The following is a 17,265-nucleotide window of genomic DNA, read 5'->3' as shown; positions in this document are numbered from 1 at the left end:
AACCAGAATCCCACTCACTCTCTCCAAAAAGGTTGAATACATTGAACTGCTGTTTGGTGCATAAGCACACACAACAGTCAAAGTTTTCCTCTCTGCGACCTTAAGTCACATTGAGGTGACCCTCTCATCTACTGGGACAAACTCCAACTGTGATGGAGCCAGCTGGAGACTTGTCAGTAAGCCCTTCTGCCACGACAAGGCCCGATCCAGGAAGGGCATTTATATAACATTGTATAAATATGCACACCTTACAAGTTTGTACTTTATTTTAGTTTATCATGCTTTAACATACTTTTGAATAAGTAACTTTTTACCAAATGACACACGTTTGTTGCCCAGCTCTTTGCACAATGTGACAATAAATGTGTGAAAGAAAAGGATGCAATTTATTTTTGCTATGCTTTCTCAATAGGACATGTATTTATCAAACAACCAAACATAGCAGATGCTGCAGACTCTTCTAAACAAATACTTGTGTATTCAAATGCTTCAGGTTGATTGGCTGTGAAAATGGGGCATGACAGTGAAGCGAAAAAGTCAAAAGGAAGTCATTAAGTGTGACACCTTCCCTCTGTTTTTAATCAGTAAGTGTGTCAGGCTCACTGACTAGGAGGGCAAGATCAGCAAAAACAGTCATGAGTTGTCAGGAGTTTGCTTGTGTTGAGCCAGCTTAGGCCGAGTAGCCTGCCAGGAACAACTAAGGACACCTTTCTCCTATCGTGAAATGTATCAGGGAGGAAAAAAAACTAATATAAAAACTGCATAAATTGTGAAATTTTCTATTTTCTTACGTGTTGAAAAAAATATTAAAAGCAGAAATTAACGTTAAATTTCCCAGCCCTAATAAATATTGATCTGTTTCTCACCCACACCAATCAAATCACTTCTATAGACAGTTTAAACCACTGGTGTTTGGATTACTTTTGTGCTGCCTTTATGCACTTTTTGAGCTTTAAAATTCTGGCAACCATTCACTTCCCTGAGATATTCTTCTAAAAATGTGTCCAGCAGAAGAAATTAAGTCATACACATTTGGGAGGGCATGAGGGCGAGTAAGTGATGTGAGAATTTTCATTTTTAGGTGAACATTTTAACATTTATGTTACTGTTTCTTTGGTATAATTACATTAGATTATATTACATTCCATTGCATTATGATCGAATTTAAGTTCTTAGACTGTGCACTAGATTTCACGTGTGAGCTTGGTGCTGTCAAATGACATACATAATGAAACTTACAAGTTTGAGTGTGTGCCTTCACTGTGTTGTGCATTTTCATGTTCTACTGCATAAATCACTGCAAAAAACACTACAGACACCTGAGGACATGAGTGTTTGTGTGCACCTGTGTGCGAGACCGTTGCGGGTCAGACTGGAGATCAGAATGGGGTTGAAAGGTTCTTCAGTGCCAGAAATGGTGATTCCAAGAGGACCCCCATGTCTCTTGAGCTCGACTGTGAAAATAACAGAACCGGACGACTCCAATTCATCTACAAAATATGCACACATAAAATGTTAAATTAATACAGTAGGTTGTTTAAGACATAAGTGTTTTCAAACTTTTTGATGCTGATGACACAAAATATGACAATCACTTTGCGAGAGACCCCCATCTTAAAATATATACCGGTAAGTCACTATAAATTTTTGTGTATAAAAACCAGAGAAAGTTAAGAAAATGCAAAGTGTTATATTATAAAGACAATTTAAATAATTTTCTTTTATATTGTTATTGTCCTAAAGCCAAAATAAATTAAAAAATGATCTGTAGTCATTCACCGATATATCGGCCAATTATTGAACAAATTAAAACCATCAGCTATAACTATCGATACAAACCAAAATATTAACCATCAACTTTTCATGTCAGTGAAAGCATGAAAACGCTGGTATATAAAACAGATGTTTTAATAAATTACATTTTTGTATCAAGTTTATATAAAATTTTCTGTGTGTAATATAAATACCTAACAAAATAAATGAAATCCAAAAAATTAAAGCATGTCGAATATGATAACTAATAATATTAATGAATAGAAATAATATTAATTTGCAATGTCTAAAATGTAAGTTGAATTGTTTAAACCACAAAAACAAGTGCAAGTGAAAAATACAAATAATATGGTAAATATTTTTTTTTTACAGTTATGAAATTTTCCACAGACCAACTTGCACCCCCCTCGCTGCCCCTGATCCCCAATTTATAAACCACTGCTTCAAGAAACAATGATGTCATAGGACAATTCTCATATCTTCAGTGCAAACAGAAACGCACACGCTCACCCAAGTTATCTTCATCTTTCTGAATGCGCAGTTTGACCATGCCCTCAGCCTGCTGGAGAACCATCATGGCTTCTTCCATTCCACAATTATCCAGTCGTACATTATCGATGGCCAATAATCGATCACCTGGCTCCAGGGTTCCTATTCTAAACACCCAAACACAAAATAGGTCCATTCCAAAAGCTTAGTGTGCAGCTAAAAAGACAAACACAGTGAAACATTGACAGTCTACCTATGAAACTCTGCAAAACACAAACGGATAAGAACATTGATAATATTGAAGTATCTGAAATAAATTTGTTTCATGTATTGTAGGTGTACCTGTGTGCAATACTCCCTCTCTGTATCTCTGAGATGATCAGAGGTTTTCCTGGCTTCTTGCTTGCTGCAAGTCACAAATGATAATGCATTCACTTATATTAAAAAGTATTCACTTTCTTCACAGGAAAGAACCCATCTAAATTTGGTTTGTCCTGTTTTATACATCAGCAGCGCCCCCTGTTGACCAATCTCATCACTCACCACTGATAGTAATGCCCAGCTCCACTCCACATCTTTTGGGTAGCTTCACCTGATATGTGCCACTGCTGGGAATAACCGACTCTGCGTTATAAAGAGAAACATGAGAGAATCATGAATAACGGAATTAAATAAATAAATACATGTGACCGTAGCTTTGTAATCATTAATTTATAATAATCAATAGCTTGAGATACTGATCTTTTCATTGACAGCTATTTATTACCTGCAACATCAAACTCCACCTCCAGTGTGACCTTATTGGCCAACGCTGCATCTCGAAGCAGCTGATTGGCCTCTTCCAGTGTTCCATCCTCAGTGGGAATTCCATTAATGGAAAGAAGTCTGTCGCCAACTTGTAACAGCCCACACCTGAAACAGAAACATACAGTATGACACACATGCAAATAAACAAATACAGTTTACATAATATTTACATGTATTCATTTTGCAGACACTTATCTAAAGCAATTTACATACACATATCAAAACCAAAATTGAGAAGACAAATTCATATTCTTTATCAATTGAAGATGCCAATTTTTTATATATTTTTACATGTGATATTTTAACCGTGACTTTAAGTGAAAAGTAAATGAGTGGTAGTTTTACAGTCTCTTATGTAAATACATTTAAACAGATGCAAGTCATTAACATATTTCCATATTCCAATGACAGAACATTAACTGTAGTTCAACCATCATGGTATATCTGAACAAGTATGTGTGTGTGTGTGTATATATTATATATATATATATATATATATATATATATATATATATATATATATATATATATAGCTAGCTATACAGTATCTTTTTTATATTTACCATTTGTATAGATACAGCAGGTATGCAAATTTTGGACTTTTAGGTCAAAACAATAATGTTAGTTTTGCAACTAGCATCTCCAATCCTGAACCAAGGGGGCACAGGTGATCTTAATACAACGTCTCAGCTTTCACACATGAAGCCACGTGTGTGTGTGTGTGTGTGTGTGTGTGTGTGTGTGTGTGTGTGTGTGTGTGTGTGTGTGCAAATGTAAACATCTATCCACAGGCACTAAATGTACAAGATAACCCTGTCAGCATGCATCACATCTAGAGTTTGACGGCTCGGAGCATCAGCATCCTCTCACCTTTCCGCAGGTGTGTCTGGCTCTATAAAGCGGATGCAGGCAGGTGCAGTCAGTGGCTCTGTAGCAAACACTCCTCCCTGTAGCTGAAACCCAAACCCAGTAAGAGGATCTCCTCTCAGAACCACCTCACTGGTCTCTATATGCACGACCTGACCACCAGCACCCACTGTACTTGATGCCAGAGACACTGAGGAGTGGCAGAGAGAGACAGAGTAAATCATGTCAGGGCTTAAATGGGATATTATCTCAAAGAAATGGTTAAAATGGTCAATAAAGATGTAGAACTAAAGTGACTAAAATTATTTCTGCAACTTCATGTCAGACCAGGGTCAGAAATGAACACAAAAATGACACCAAATATGATATAAAAAAAAATGTCCCATTAATAAAAAAATAAAACAAATTCCATATTTAGTGAAGAGTCAAATCTAAAGTAACAGAGAGCTGTAGTATCTAATAATGAAATCAGAAAATTATTTAAAATGTATCCCTATGTTTATTGGGTCATTTCATGGAAAAATCAACCAGAGATCCCTGGCTCACTATTGTGTTACCAATCATTTGTTTTCTGTCAAATGCTATGAATCAATATTTACGGATATATTTTGTAGACGGGGACAAAGTGACCCTACTGTATGTTTGGATGAAATTACAGGTAAAAACTAAATTTAAAAATAAAAACATAGAAAGGTGGCGGCATCAGATATTGGAAAGTCTATTACTAAAATCAGTTGATTTCAGCACCCCCTGTTGCATTATATGCCAATGTGTGAATCCAAAAATGGAAAAAAACACTTTTTGTGTTGTTTTTCAGAAGTGGGAGTGCCTATTACTCCAGTAGTATTTAAGATATTTTCCTATCCTTTTAGATTCTGGTTCTGAACAAACTTTCCTTTTTGTATCTTCAATTTTAAGGCCCTAAATGGTTAAATCCCAGAGATGTGGGGCTCTCAATGTGGCACCATTAATAAATGGTTAAATTTGACACGTTCAAATGGTCAAACCAAATGTGGACCATATGGTATGAAGCTAGTTTTCTTCTTGTCAAACAAAAAGGTCTGAAGTACAAATAATGTTGATACAGGAAATGTACCTTTATTTATTCACCTCAAACTAATAATGTCAAAATCTTGATTAACCACAGTCCAAAATTACACAATTATTAAGAATAAGCGTTAGTGCAACACCTGTGTTTTGGATTTTATTTTTGGAATCATTAGGAGTCCAGAAGGTGCTGAAACTGTATTGCATTTGTACAGATGTTCTTACTATGCTTTCCTGTGATAAAAGTTTCTGGGTAAAGACTGTATATCGTATAGATCCCTAACTTTGCAGGATGGTCCAATACCCCCCACACTCAGTCACACACACATCAATCCGTCACTGGGTGTACTGACAGAGACAGTACACTTGATCTTGTCCAAAGGCAGAAAAGAGAGACATGAGAATCCAGTATTCACTCACAGGAGCTCTTGTGGTCTTTCCTCAATTGTCTCCTTTTGGTGATGGTGCAGCGGGGGCTGGAGGGGAACGAGGGCAGGGTGCTGCTGGGGTAAGTATTAGGGTAAGATGACGGAGTCCCACAGTTGTAACTGTGAAAGCCTGACGTGTTTGTGGAAAAGCCAGATGTCACAGCTGTAGGAGAGACAGAGCATTTGGAGGAATAGTTCACCCAAAAATGAAAATTCTCTCATCATTAATTTACCCTCATGCATCCCAGATGTGTATGATTTTCTTTCTTTTGCAGAACAGAAAGATTTTTAGAAGAATATCTCAGCTCTGTAGGTCCATACAATACAAGTGAAAGGTGAGCAGAACTTTGCATCTTCAAAATTCACATAGAGGCAGCATAAAATTAATCCATAATTATTTTTTATTATGACTCTCCACTTTCACCTTCTTTTGTTTTTTGGCAATTCACTTTCTTCGTGCATACTGGCACCAACTGGTCAGGGCTGGTCAAAGATGGAGATTTCGATAATGATCTGTTTCTCACCCACACCTATCCTATAGTTTCTGAAGCCATGGATTTAACCACTGGAGTCGTATGGATTACTTTTATGCTGCCTTTGTGAATTTTGAAGATTCAAAGTTCTGGCCACATTCACTTGCATTATGAGGACCTACAGAGCTGAAATATTCTTCTAAAAATCTTCACTTGTGTTCAGCAAAAGAACGTCATTCACATTTGGGATGGCATGAGGGTATAAATGAGAGAATTAAAACATTTTTTTTCTTCTTAAACTTAAGATCTCCAGAAGGCCACAATTAAACAGTGGTAGAATCTACATTTCTTAATGGCTCAGTTAACACTATTAGTGTATAAAATATGCTTACTATGCAGTATATACACTGCACATATTTTTTAATAATTTGAAACAGAATGCAATAGTAAACATTTCAAACAGTAGTATGCTACATTATTGTCACATGACCTCATTATATTGCATATTAATTTGGTGAGTGGTGTCCAGTTATTATTTTACAAATATGGTGTGTGTGTAATATATATATATACACACACACACACACACACGGTTGGGGAGTAATTAAATACATGTAACAGGAATATGTATTTGAAATACAAAATATAAGTAACTATTACACTGGTTACAATTTAAATCATTGATATTTAGAATACAGTTACATTCAAAAATTATTTGGATTACTGAAGAGATTACTTATTTTTATTTATTGTCATTTGTTTCATTTAATATTTAGTCCTTTCAGATGGAAAACATTTATACATACAAGTGATGTGATCCAAAGTGCATTTGAACAGTGGTGAAACGCTTTCTCATGATGTGTTACATTCATACGAGCAGACAGAGAAGTTTGAAGTAAGTTTGGAGCAGAAGAAATAGAAATAAACCTTGTGTTAATTGTCAGCGTTATGCTAAGCTAAAATGCTTATTCTAGCCATTTTACATGCACATGTTACCAGACACAATCATATTTTTTATAAAGAAAATTCACATTGGATCATAATTTTTTTCTTTTCTAGTAAGACCTTTGATATTGGGGCAAAAATCATATTCTTGATAATAATGTTTTTATTGTTTTCCTGAAAAATATCAAAAAATCCTTAAAACAAGATCAATTTGTTTTAATAGTCAAAACAAGTGAATAAAAATCTACCAGTGCTGAAGAAGTAATCCAAAGTATTTAGAATATGTTACTGACCTTGAGTAATCTAATGGAATACATTACAAATTACATTTTACAGCATGTATTCAGTAGTGTAGTGGAATACATTTCAAAAGTAAAACTCTCAACACATATATATATATATATATATAAGTAGTACACAGTAGTATGCTATTTCAAACATATCCTAAACTTTATCCTCTTTCAGTCAGGCTAGTATCAGTAACTTAATACATTGATTTGAAGGAATATTCCAGATTCAATACCAATTAAGCTCAATCAACAGCATTTGTGGCATAATATTGATCACAAAAAACATTTATTTTACTTCCCCCACTTTTTCTTTAAAAACAAAGCAAAAATCTGGGTTACAGTGAGGCACTTACAATGGATGTGAATGGGCCCATTTTTCTTTTTACTTAAAAATACTCACCGTGATAAAATCACTCTCTAACCTTTAATGTGAAAAGATATTGCCAATTTAAAAATTTGCCATGATGATGTAATGTCAACAAACCCTAAAACGACTGTAAAAAAATATATATAATAAATAAAAAAAAAAACTTTACAGCTCACATTAAATCTGTTAAAACTCATGTATTATTTAAGTGCTTTTATAAAATTATAAGCTTCACATTTCTGCCTATAAACCCTCTAAAAATGTGCCCCATTCACTTCCATTGTGAAACCTCGATTGAGCTGAACTTATATTGAACGTTCTAAATCCATCATTAGAACATCTGAATTAACCTTAAACACTAACGTATACAAAAACATACAAAACTAACACACACAGGGGTCACTCACATCTGCAGTGTGATGGTGTAGGAGTGGTGTGACTCCAGGCCGAAGGTGTTTTTTGGAACGATGGAGGAGCGCTGGTGTACTTCTCACTAGAGTCCCACTGACGCTGACTGCTCCTCTGAACACGCACTGCAGGTAACACACATTCATGCACAAACACACAAAATGGGGCGATAAATGAGTTATATTAGCTGAAAATAAGCTTACGGTTACAACACTCTATAGCAGATTTTAGTATTCAAACTGGTATACGACTTCAGAAAGATCTCATGTAGAATTTTCCACTCTAATTCATTGATAATGCCATTTAGATGTCTGTGTGAACCTGAGACACTGCTTAAAGGTTCACTCGTGTACAGAGAGCACATTTATCCCCTCCATTTCACTGTCTTACATTTCCTAACAAGCGTCAATAAAGCTGACAGCAATGGAGGAATCATCTTAAAACTCTCTTGTAGCTCGTGTTAGGAAACAAATGCTCTGAAAGAGATACACAGGACATTGTTTTGAAAGCTGACAGAAACGGATCCTTCTGACACATGTAGATACGCAGCTGTGTCGCTAACGATGCTTAATTAAGCACAGATTCTTGTCATGCTCATTAGGAAATGCCACAACCATTAGACAGAGAGAAGCTCACATTGAAGAGGATTTGCTTTCTAGGTCCTGCCATTTCTATTTAGTTCTCCATATCCCTTTTTTGAGTGGCCAACATCTTTGGTCACAGATCTTTAAAAGCGTTTGGTCGAAATATAGCATGTTAGTCATGGCAAGAGTGTTTCCACTGTCAGATTTGTCAATCAAAAAGGCAGACTGAGTGAATTTGGCCTTATGTTTGTAGTCAGTATTCAGTATGTGCATTTATGCATCCAATACCCTGGTGACATTTTCAGAAAGCGCACACTGCATAGCACACTGAATTTCACAATTTACTGTGTGACAAAGAACTGGAGTATCAGACATCATTTTTAACAATTATTTCTTGACTCATTATTGGATTAAATAATTATAATAATGATTTTTTTTTTTCACCAATTAGATAAAAAATGCAAAGTTCAGTATTTATTTATGAGATTGTGATGGGATAAAAAAATTAAAATTAACCCAGGGGCATGAAAATTCCAGAAACACCCATTTACTGTGCAGTATGCAGTAAGAAGTATGCTAGTATTCATTCCATTCCGAACACAGTGTCAGTTTTCAGTTCTGAATTGAATAATCTGTGTGCATGAAAAATTATTCCACATATGAGATTGTGTTTTTAACAGCTGAGCCGCATTGTGCTGGGAACGTCGAGCTAAATAGGATGCATGTGTACAAATTATTTACAGCTGTTGTCTGTTTATTCCAAACAAATCCAATGATGCAGCTAGAATGTAGTTTTCTGGAAACACATCCAGGGAATCACATGTGCAAGTGTGTTTGTGTGTGTGTGTGTGTGTGTGTGTGTGTGTGTGTGTGTGTGTGTGTGTGAGCGTGTATTTATCACTTTGTGGGGACCAAATGTCCCCATAAGGATAGTAAAACCCGAAATGTTTGACCTTGTGGGGACATTTTGTCGGTCCCCATGAGGAAAACAGCTTATAAATCATACTAAATTGTGTTTTTTGAAAATGTAAAAATGCAGAAAGTTTTCTGTGAGAGTTAGGTTTAGGGGTAGGGTTAGGTTTAGGGGATAGAATATAAAGTTTGTACAGTATAAAAACCATTATGTCTATGGAAAGTCCCCATAAAACATGGAAACACAACATGTGTGTGTGTGTGTGTGTGTGTGTGTGTGTGTGTGTGTGTGTGTGTGTGTGTGTGTGTGTGTGTGTGTGTTTGTTTATCTCTTTGTGGGGACCAAATGTCCCCATAAGGATAGTAAAACCCAAAATTCATGAGGAAAACAGCTTATAAATCATACTAAATTATGTTTTTTGAAAATTTAAAAAGCAGAAAGTTTTCTGTGAGGTTTAGGGGTAGGGGATAGAATATAAAGTTTGTACAGTATAAAAACCATTATGTCTATGGAAAGTCCCCATAAAACATGAAACAACATCTGTGTGTGTGTGTGTGTGTGTGTGTGTGTGTGTGTGTGTGTGTATGGGGTAGGGGAAGTCTTGCCCATAGCACTCTGCATATTAGGAATGACTCATGATACTTGCAAGAAAGTGGCCACTACTATAACTTCCGAGTTACACACAATGTAAATATGGTGTAGAAACATAGGATCTGAATTAAAAATAGAGCAGAGCTGCATATAAAGTCATGAACTTGTGCTGTTGGATAGGTCGGATCACCTTCAAATTGTGAAAAACAAATGCTATGAATACCAGCTCACTTCATACAGTGCAGTATTACTGAATATTGTCCATTATTTTTTGTATTTTTTTAAGTGTATCCGTATGCATTATGAAACCTTAAACATTTCAATCAGTGGTATGTTACATTGTTATCACAGGACATCTACATTGAATGTTTAATTAATGAGAAGCTTGTAGTCATCATCTCAGAAATAAATACAGGGTTACTCTGTAGTCAATATTATTCGCTCTAAATAAAACATGAATGTCAAATGTCTTTTGCGTTGTAAAACAAAGCATATGTGTTCATGTTTTTGTGTGAAAAGTGTCCATTGGCTTATGTGCACAGTCTACGTAACCATTTCTCTATGTGTAATATCCTGCTGTTGGTGTAAAAGACAGTGTGCATGCAGACCTGTGTCATGAATGCTGTGTTGAGAGGGCAGGATCTCTAGTTTTGTGAGTTCTGCAGAGTTTGACAGAAGCTGTTGCGCCTCCATCAGAGAGCAGTGCTCTGTGCTCATGCCATCTATAGCCAAGAGAATATCCCCAACATGCAAAGCACCACACCTAAGACAGATAAAAGAGTGAGAGAGAGAGATATGTTGTAACGGTGAGAAATTAGTTTATATGGGGCAAGGGAAGAAACATGGTGAAAACAGGAGGCGACTCAACAGAAAAAGAGAACGCGAGAGAAGAGAATTGCTAAATAGGTCTGTTACTGCATGATCAGTAGAACCTCGCACAGGGACTGTAGGTCTGATTATATCCATGCACATGCTCGGTGCATGCAAAACATGTTTAAATGGACTTGCGTGAAACTAATTAATATGCAGGAACAAATTAAAATGATATGGAAGTATCAAAGAAGACATTTGGGCCCTGTTTACACCTGGTATTAAGATGTGTTCTGAAACAGGACAGCGCTAAAGACAGGTGTAAATGGGATCCAAAACGTTTTGAGACCTCTCGTCTACAACCACATCTAGAGATTTAAGGGAATTTAGAATGAAACTATTGCCCATAGATTTGTGTTTGTAAATGCATGTCTGCTTGTGAATCATCATGCGATGTTGCCTCTGAATGCATGTATGAGAGTGTGCATGACTGTGTGTGCATTTGCGCTCACCTGTCTGCAACACTAGCAGGTTTGATTTTCTGGATTGTAATGACCTGTTTGTTCCTGTAGAGAGTGGTAGTGAGACTGAGACCCAGTACTGAGCCTGCGGAGCGGACAATCTCCACCTGCAGCGGCCCTGAGGACTTCTGGACTGAGTCTGAAATGAGACCGAACCAGAGAGAGAGTTGCACAGAGAAAAACAACATAAGAGATTGGGAGAGAATGGAACCTTCACTGTTTGCATACAGTAAGAACATAGAGCTATAAAATGAATGTGAATAGCAAAGCTTAGATAATTTGGTCTCGGAAGAATTAGATGTTAATGTTTTACAGAGGATACACTTGGCATGAAATGAAAATCATCTCCATTAACTTTCCTTTTAATCTAATTTCTGTTTAGGTGAAACATTTAAGATATTGAAGACATCCCATTGGTGTTTCTTCTTTCCTATGGGAATCTAGAGGGAATGGAATATGGTTCTAGTCTAATTAAGGCCACATGAGAGTATTTGTGCATACAAGCATACTCGTGCGTGTGTGTGCGCATCTGTTTGCTTGCTCACCCATGACCATGATGTCATACTCGATGTGAAAGAAAGCCTCCTGGCTGCTCTGCATGATCAGGGTCAGAGCGTCAGCATGTTTCTGTCTGTTCAGAGCAACGCCATTTACACTCAACACACGATCGCCCGCTTGCAGGGTTCCCTCCCTGACAGAAAGACAGGCATAGAGACAGACAGAGAAACAAGGAGAGACAGATGGAAACCCAAAGAGACAAAACAGTGGAGGGGTACAGAGATAAGAGAGATACAAAGGAGAACTTAGAAAGGATACAAACGCTCGCATTTAAAATAAAAACATCATAAGAGTCTTTTTAATAAGTCATTTAATATATATATACCGTATATATTAGTATGTGCATAGTCTGGGAAATGAATCCATGGCATGACCTAGGCATTGCTAGTGCCATATTCAGTTGACATCAGTTGAGCTATAAGAATGCTGAATTTTAATGAGCATTTACAGTGGTGTTTAAAAGACCACATAAAAAAGAAATACTGAAGATACTGCACTATTTGTAGGTCACTAATCAAATGTAAGTATGTTTGCGACATTGACCACATTAACTCCTTTGTACAAAACATGCTCTTTGGAACATTCTCAAATCATACTGGATAACTGATTATCAGGTTTTTCACAAACCTGTGGAGTCCATGTCATCTTGAGTGCATGCTGTCATTAGTACATACCAAATAGGCCTACTAAGAGAAATTATCAAATGTATATACATTTGTCTATTCAACATTTCACTCAAATGATCATGCTGTTCATATAATGTGTAATGAAAAGGTGTATTCAATTAGAAAAATGCAAAATAGAAGCATTTTTAGAAGTGAACAAATATTTTATTTATGCCTTTGGCAGACGAAAGTGATGTGTCTCGCCTGACTACCTGTGATCGGATCACCCGAGACACATGTTAATTCCATGTGTAAATAGGGTCTACAGTACATGCGTGGTAGGGGAGACTAGGGCTAGCTGTCACCCTTTTAGCTCCAGTAAATATTTCTCAGGTTAAGTTCATTTTATGAAAAAGTCAAGTCAATTTCGGCATATCCGAAGACTTTTGCATAGACCTTGAGCTCTTAGCAACAAAAAACCCCAAACATATTCAACAATTTCACTATTCTTACCCAGGACAAAAGAGACATTTAACTCAAAAGAGTTAATTAAACACACTGAACTTTTGTGACAACATGCCGCAATAGTGGCATCATCACAACCACCAAAGCACAATCTATGCCTCTCTTTAAGTCTACACCTGCATTAAACATGTTTATTAGGCTTTTCAGCTAAAAGTTAAAGTTTTCAATGTGTTTAAACTTAAAGTGAACAATTATTAAGCACAAAACGATTAATGAAACAACAAAAATGGGAAAAGGTAACATTTAAAAAAAATCTAAACATTATTTTCATCAAAACATATTGTATACATTTATGATATTTAAAACACGTGACAACTTGCCCTGATAAAAATGTGACATGTCCCGACCTGACTTTCATGAAAAAATCAGATGATAAACCTTTCAGTTAAAATCTGCCTTGATAATATAGTTGACTCTTTACTGATTACAGTATATGCCAGTGTGACTTGTTTATGTTTGCTTGTTTGCCCATGAGCTACAACAAAAATATGATATTTCAGTTTAAAGGGATAGTTCACCCAAAAATGAAAATGTTCTCATCATTTACTTACCCTAATGCCATCCCAGATGTGTATAACTTTCTCTCTTCTGCTGAACACAATTGAAGATTTTTAGAAAAATATCTCTGCTCTGTTGTTCCACACAATGCAAGTGAATGGTGACCAATAAGGTCCAAAAAGGACATAAAGGCAGCATAAAACTAATCCATATGACTCCCATGGTTACATCCATACCTTCTGAAGCCATATGATAGATGTGGGTGAGAACATAACATTTAAGTCCCTTTTTACTATCAATCTCCACCTTTGACACGCCTCAGTCATTATATGGCTGAATGTGAAAGTCAATTCCACACCAGAATATGGAAGTGAAAGTGTAGATTTTCAGTAAAAAAGGACTTAAATATTGATCTGTTTCTCACCCTCACCTAACAAATGGCTTCATAAGATATTCATTTAACCACTGGAGTCTCACGGATTACTTTAATGCTGCCTTTATGTCCCTTTTGGGCCTTCAAATTTCTGGTACCGTTCACTTGCATTGTAAGGACCAACAGAGCTGATATATTCTTCTAAATATCTTAATTTGTGTTCAACACAAGGAAAGAAAGTCATACACATCTGGGAAGGCATGGGGGTGAGTAAATGGTGAGAGAAACTTTCAGTGTGTGTGAGTGTGTATTTATCACTTTGTGGGGACCAAAGTTTTAAATGTAAAAATGCAAAAAGGTTTCTGTGAGGGTTAGGTTTAGGGGTAGGGTTAGATCTGTATAACATCCATAAAATGCATGGAAGTCTATGGAGAGTCCCCACAATTACATAAAAACAATTTGTGCGTGTGCGCGTTCGTGCGTGCATGCTCATTTTAATGTCATCAGCCTATGCTTCAGTTGGCATGTATGCTTTCAAATCTCACCATCCACATTCACACACACTGTACACACAATACCGCATGCTCTCACACTGAACATATATACATATAAAGACACATACACAAAACAAATTCCATTTTAGAAATGTATACACAAACACCTACCTCATCAGCATGGTCTCTCTCACACACACACACAGTCAGAGAGATTCATGATGATTCAGACATTGGACTAATTAATAAACAGTGATGGTCAGACAGGGCATTTTTGTGCATTCCAGCTGAGGAATAAACGTATCTCATACACACTCATATAATTTGACTCATAGTTGTCTCACCTGTCTGCAGGTCCTCCGGGCCTGACGTAGGTCACCACCAGAGGTCGAGCCTTATGCCAGTCCTCTTGGAAGCCCCCTGAAAGCATGTGAAATGCACACCTGACGTGACCACCTGATGCCCTTAGTCATAACACTCAACCCAACACATACACACACACACACACACCATCTGCTGTCCTTGAGTGTAACATCAGAGTAAATACAAATGCCATTAATAAAAAAACTTTCTTTAAATTGACTTTTTTTTTATTTTATAATTTGTGGAGATTTAAAAGGAAACATTCAGGTTTGAAGGCTCAAAATAATTTGAATGAATAGTTCACCAAAATAAATTCATAATTTATTCACCCTCATGCCATCTCAAATGTGTATTACTTGTTTTCCTCTGCAGCACACATTTGAAGATTTTTTGCAGAATATCACAACTTTGTTGGTCCATACAATAAATGTGAACGATGACCAGAGTTCCTAAAAGCACATAAAAGCAGCATGTCTTTATCCAATCCATGTCTTCAGACCAAAATATAACAAACATTTTTTTCTATAAATCTTGACATCAGCAGTCTCCTTGGTGATCATGATTTCACACTCGATTACACTTCCTTGCGCCATCTAGCACTCTGAGCATTAGGAAGCACTAGGAAGTTTAATCGAGCTTGTAATCATGACCGTACTTAGAGACTGCAATGACAATATGTACAGTGAAAAAGGAGTTATATTTTTGTCTGTTCTTAACCAAAACCGATAGGATCACTTCAGAAACATGGAATAAACCACTGGAGTCACGTGGATTACTTTTATGCTGCCTTTATGTGATTTTTAGAGCTTCCAAGTTTTGGTCATCATTCACTTGCATTGTATGGACCAAGAGAACTGAAATATTCTTCTAAAAATCTTCGTTTGTGTTCTGCACAAGAGAGAAATGCATACAAATCTTTGATGGCATGAAGGTGAGCAAATTATGAGAAAATGTCTATTTTTGGGTGAACTATCAATTCAACTTGATCAGCAACTTCTGTGACATGATGCTGATTACCACAGGAAATAATTTAAAGCATTGACAAAAAACACATTTACAATAATGCACTTACAATGGAATTGTACTGTAAGAGGCATGGCAATATACCGGGAGAAATGCTGAAATACACACTGTTTTGAAATGATTTCCTCAAGACCACTGTATATGTTAATATATTAATTATGGGATACAATTAAATGGTTAATCCATGCCCCAAAGACTTTATGTGTAAGTTCATTGCTGTACATAATATTTCCATTTTTACTTAGGGATGAGTAGATATTGTGTTAGTGAGTAATCGAGTAAGTCACAGATGCGGTCCATACAGCTTAACATGTATTGAACCAGAAACATTTCTTGAAGTCAGCGGTAACAGCACATAGTTTCTTAATAACCTCTGGTCATGTAAAAAAAAATAAACAAAAACGGAGAAATTCACCTCAGTTTTTGGGTTATAGGCATGGGTGGACCTGGGTGGGACGGTGCCATCCATTAGCATTCATATTTTATCATTTTGGATGATAAAATATGCTCTGAAAACTCACAAGACTTTTAAACTCCAGCCTCTATTTCCCCGTACGACTAAAATAAAGTCCATATCATATGGGTGAATTTATTGCTATGAATTTAATGTCATAACTTGGGGAACAGTCACAGACATGGATAGCTCAGAAGATTTTTCTCCTTTATACTTTTTCTCTCTTACTGTATTGCAGCAGGGTCATTTCTCCCCCCACTTTAATGAGAGTAGATTTGTGATGCAGTTACACAATCAGAGAAAAAATGTCATTTTATTGACAGAACATCATATCGACAAAGCCCATTTCCATCATGAAACCAAAATTGGTCCATTCTATGATATGTAACATTTTAAAAATGTCTATGGTAAATCCCTGAATCGCCATATAATAAGTTATATTTATTCTCAGCCACAAGGTCACCTAACGTTCCATATTTTATGAATATAAAATAAAATAAAAAATGTCTGAATGTACTCAAATACGAATATTGTTGATTTGATCTTTTAATATTCTTAAATTACTGTAGCGACTGTGCCAATAATCGCAGGGTTGGTGGTTCGATTCCCGGCCCACACGACTCCACATGCCGAAGTGTCTTTGGGCAAGACACTGAACCCCAAGTTGCTCCCAATGGCAGGCTAGCACCATGCTCTGCTGTCATTGGTGTGTGAATGTGTGTGTGAATAGGTGAATGAGTCACTGTGTAAAGCTATAAGTGCAGACCATTTACAGTTTCTGCCTATGATGCTGGTTATAAAATCAGTTTATGGTAAAAACAAATAGAATATTAACATAAAAACACCAAGCTTATTACCTCTCAGAACGAAGCCAAAGCTGTTGCCCTCTTTCTCCAAACACACTTCGATCGTTTTAGAGATGACACTGCAGGGATTGCTGGGAACTAAAAGCAGAGGGAGGGATTTGTGTTACTGAACTCCACAGATTGAAATCTACATTTCTTTACAGCAAACATCCTTTAAAAAATATACTTGACAAGCAAGATGACATAAGGTCTT

General features: G+C 36.4%; 1 protein-coding gene across 1 annotated transcript in view; it reads right to left on the bottom strand.

The window, feature by feature from the left end:
- The window catches only part of LOC127631234 (glutamate receptor-interacting protein 2-like), a 48,450-nt gene that overhangs the window by 12,510 nt on the left and 18,675 nt on the right, over positions 1 to 17,265 (bottom strand). The window contains 13 exon segments of the mRNA XM_052109298.1: positions 1,346 to 1,490; positions 2,284 to 2,429; positions 2,605 to 2,668; positions 2,806 to 2,886; positions 3,029 to 3,174; positions 3,940 to 4,126; positions 5,404 to 5,574; positions 7,894 to 8,019; positions 10,591 to 10,745; positions 11,305 to 11,452; positions 11,859 to 12,004; positions 14,711 to 14,786; positions 17,064 to 17,150. Of these exon segments, the coding sequence (XP_051965258.1) occupies positions 1,346 to 1,490; positions 2,284 to 2,429; positions 2,605 to 2,668; positions 2,806 to 2,886; positions 3,029 to 3,174; positions 3,940 to 4,126; positions 5,404 to 5,574; positions 7,894 to 8,019; positions 10,591 to 10,745; positions 11,305 to 11,452; positions 11,859 to 12,004; positions 14,711 to 14,786; positions 17,064 to 17,150 (1,678 nt within the window).

Source organism: Xyrauchen texanus, chromosome 37 (assembly GCF_025860055.1).
Source record: "Xyrauchen texanus isolate HMW12.3.18 chromosome 37, RBS_HiC_50CHRs, whole genome shotgun sequence".
In the NCBI taxonomy this organism is placed as follows: domain Eukaryota; kingdom Metazoa; phylum Chordata; class Actinopteri; order Cypriniformes; family Catostomidae; genus Xyrauchen; species Xyrauchen texanus.
The sequence above is the reverse complement of the archived record's forward strand: the minus strand, read 5'-3'. Positions and strand labels throughout refer to the sequence as shown.